The following is a 2,913-nucleotide window of genomic DNA, read 5'->3' as shown; positions in this document are numbered from 1 at the left end:
TTCAGGAGACGGCTAGGACACGTGGGCCTAAAGCTCAGGAACAATCTGGGGGGAAATACTGACTTGGAAAACACCACCAGGTGGGTGAAGCCATGGAAGTGGATGAGGGCACGTGGAGTGGGACAAGCAGAGGGTGAAGATGGAAACTGGGAGCGCTACATTTTTAGGATGGCTTTGCACCACCTGAAAGAGCCTTTTCGTTTCTCATCAAAGTAAATAAAGACACACATTTTTATCCATTGGGTTTATTTGCCACTAGCTATTAATTCTGGATCTAATTGACACTCCTTACATTAGCACTAAAGAAGGTGAGGGAGACAAGTTCAGAGTCTGGGTTGGCAGAGGGTAAGCACGGAGGGGCTAGGATGGTGGTGGAAGGGGTGGGGCTGAGCCCCTCAGGAGTAACTGCCTGGCCCCCCCCAGGGGGATGACGAAGACCGAGATGTCATCCCCGGAACCCAGCTTGTTGTTGGGGAGACGCCAGCCACGGTCCCGGGGGGTGCCCCGGGCCCCCAGGACCAGAGCTTGGGCCAGAGCTGTGTACCTGCCAGGAGCACATGTGCACACTCATGTTCCAACATGTATACGGGAGGATCTACACCAGGCCCTCAGGTGGGTCCCCAAGCATTACTTCCCTTTGCCCCTACCTTCCCCACTGTCATCCCTGCACCTCCACACAAGCCCTACCTGCTGGGGTCATTGGGCTCATAGGCTGACAGCACCCTGTCCACAGTGGCAGCTACCTCACAGTCACTGGTGACATCCCACAGTCCATCTGTTCCCAGGACTAGCACGTCATCTGGGCAGTGCTCATACTGTGTCAGGTCATACACTCGCACCTGGCAGGGAGAAGAGAGTGGAGAAGAAAGTGGAGAAGAAGCTGCGGGACAAAGGGACCCTGGAAGAAAACCAACTTGGGCCCCCGGAGGGGGAAAGGTCTAGTTGAGGAAGCCCCCATACGGCTCACCTCCGGGAAGCAGGAGAGGAAGGGCTTGATGGGCAGAGTGGAGCTGCAGACCTTGAGGTTGTGGTCTCCCAAGCCCCGGGTCACCCCGATGGTGGCCATCACACGAGCCTAAAGGGAATGAGCATGGGTGCTGCCCTGGCCCTCTCCCAGCCTCTGAAGCTGTGGGCCCTCCCACTCCTGCCCTGGGGTAGAACCTCCACCTCCCTAGACAAGTTGTGGTGGGTCCTCCTGCCCTCTCCCACCTCTACCATGTTTACCTTTTTGCCCTCCCCACAGACCAGAGGAAACCTGAGATCCTCCAGCTCGATCTTTTTGTAGGCCCTGGGGGGGGGGGTAGAGGAGGCATCACCCAGGCATCAAAGCCCCTCTCCCAGAGGAGCCACGCCCCTCACACAAACCCCTAAGAAGGACATCCCCCCAATCCCCCCCCCACCAACCCGCCTCCAGCTTCCACCTTGCTGCTGGTGAGGGACTGGTTGTGTTGCCATGGGAACGGGCCCCAGCTCAGAGGGAAATGTTACCAGCCGGTCATGTTCTGGTCCCGGTACAGCATCCTTTGGCCCAGCTCCTTCGGCTGAATTCTGCGGGGGAACTCAAGGTGGGTGAATTCACCACCTAGCAGCTCTGGTTTCAGGAAGCCCTGGGGTCGGGAGCAGCCGGACAGAACAGAGGCCCGGGGAGGCATCAGGCTTAGCGCACACCCTGGCGCGTAGATGATGTTAATTACTGCAGGGCCTTAAGTGGGCTTTCTTTGCCAGGTGCCATGCATTGTTCTAATACAAATAAGGTGTATGAACTCGCCTAACCTCATGACAACCCTGAAGGCAGGAGCTACTGACTCAAGTTAAGGGAACCATCTGCAGGTCCAACAATTAGCAAAGGACTCGAACTGGGGTTCAATCCCAGGTGGTCCAGCTCCAGAGTCAGTCCTTTAAAGCACTAAACCATCCTGCCTTTCAGGGGCCTTTGCTACTTCCTTTCCCCACCTCTGATTCCACTTCCTTCCTCAGCGGGGGCTACAGTGGAGTAGCCCATGTTCCTTCCTGCCACATATGCCACCAGCTCAGCCCTTTTCTGCAGAGTAGAGGGGCTTTCCCAGCAGTGGCGGGGGTGGGGGGGTAGCATAGGCTATAGAGAGCCATGAGAGTCAACAAAGAATGGGAGCAGGGAGGTTAGTTCCTACTTACAAGCAGCTGAAGACGCTGGCGCTCAGTCTCCGGGGTGAACTCCCGGGACATTGGAATGATTTCACCATTCCGGACAATGATGGCTCTGCCCAGAGAAAGAAAAGGTTTGGGCCAGGCTCTCCTCAGCCCCCTTGTGGAGAATTCCAGAAAGACCAGGCCTTCCCCACAATGACCCTAGGGGTTCCTCAGCCAGACCCCCATCTTTCCTCCCCTCGTGGCTATTTCAGGCCATCCCTTATGGCTGTGACTGCTCCTGACACCGTCCTTCTCTCTGGTTTTTGATTTTTAACACCCACCGACTCATTCTCTTCTATTCCCCCCATCCCAGAGTTTGTGACCCCCTGTAAGCATTCTCAAACTCTGCTCCCCATACCTGCTGTCACCTGCATTGGCCACATACACCTTGCCTAGCAAGTAGACCACAACCAGTGCACAGCAGCCCCCCTCCACTTGGTGGCCACGCCGCTCCCGGGCCATCTGCTCATCCTGCCATGTGAGGAAGGGTCAGAGGGGGTGAATGAAGGAGAGTTTCCAGGCACACAACCACCACCCTCAACTGCAGAAATAAACTGGCCCAGCCAAGCCACCCTGGAGGAAAGGAGGGCAGACATGGGAACCAAGCTCTGCTCAGGCCCTCCAAGGTGTTGTGGGTACTCAGGACCCCTCACACCACTTGATTTCTGTACACAGTGGACCAGAGTATCTGCCTAGCAGTCTCCTGCTTGTGTGCGGGGGGGGGGGGGGGGGGGGCCCCCCCCC

General features: G+C 56.9%; 1 protein-coding gene across 1 annotated transcript in view; it reads right to left on the bottom strand.

The window, feature by feature from the left end:
- Positions 1 to 229: 229 nt before the first annotated feature.
- PPM1J (protein phosphatase, Mg2+/Mn2+ dependent 1J) overlaps positions 230 to 2,913 on the bottom strand; it is a 5,381-nt gene continuing 2,697 nt past the window's right edge. The window contains 8 exon segments of the mRNA XM_032881423.1: positions 230 to 419; positions 421 to 544; positions 688 to 839; positions 968 to 1,075; positions 1,225 to 1,288; positions 1,489 to 1,607; positions 2,155 to 2,239; positions 2,528 to 2,640. Coding sequence (XP_032737314.1) covers positions 396 to 419; positions 421 to 544; positions 688 to 839; positions 968 to 1,075; positions 1,225 to 1,288; positions 1,489 to 1,607; positions 2,155 to 2,239; positions 2,528 to 2,640 — 789 coding nt within the window. The 3' untranslated portion in view covers positions 230 to 395.

Source organism: Lontra canadensis, unplaced genomic scaffold, assembly GCF_010015895.1.
Source record: "Lontra canadensis isolate GAN:19392208 unplaced genomic scaffold, GSC_riverotter_1.0 scaffold75, whole genome shotgun sequence".
NCBI classification, from domain to species: domain Eukaryota; kingdom Metazoa; phylum Chordata; class Mammalia; order Carnivora; family Mustelidae; genus Lontra; species Lontra canadensis.
The sequence above is the reverse complement of the archived record's forward strand: the minus strand, read 5'-3'. Positions and strand labels throughout refer to the sequence as shown.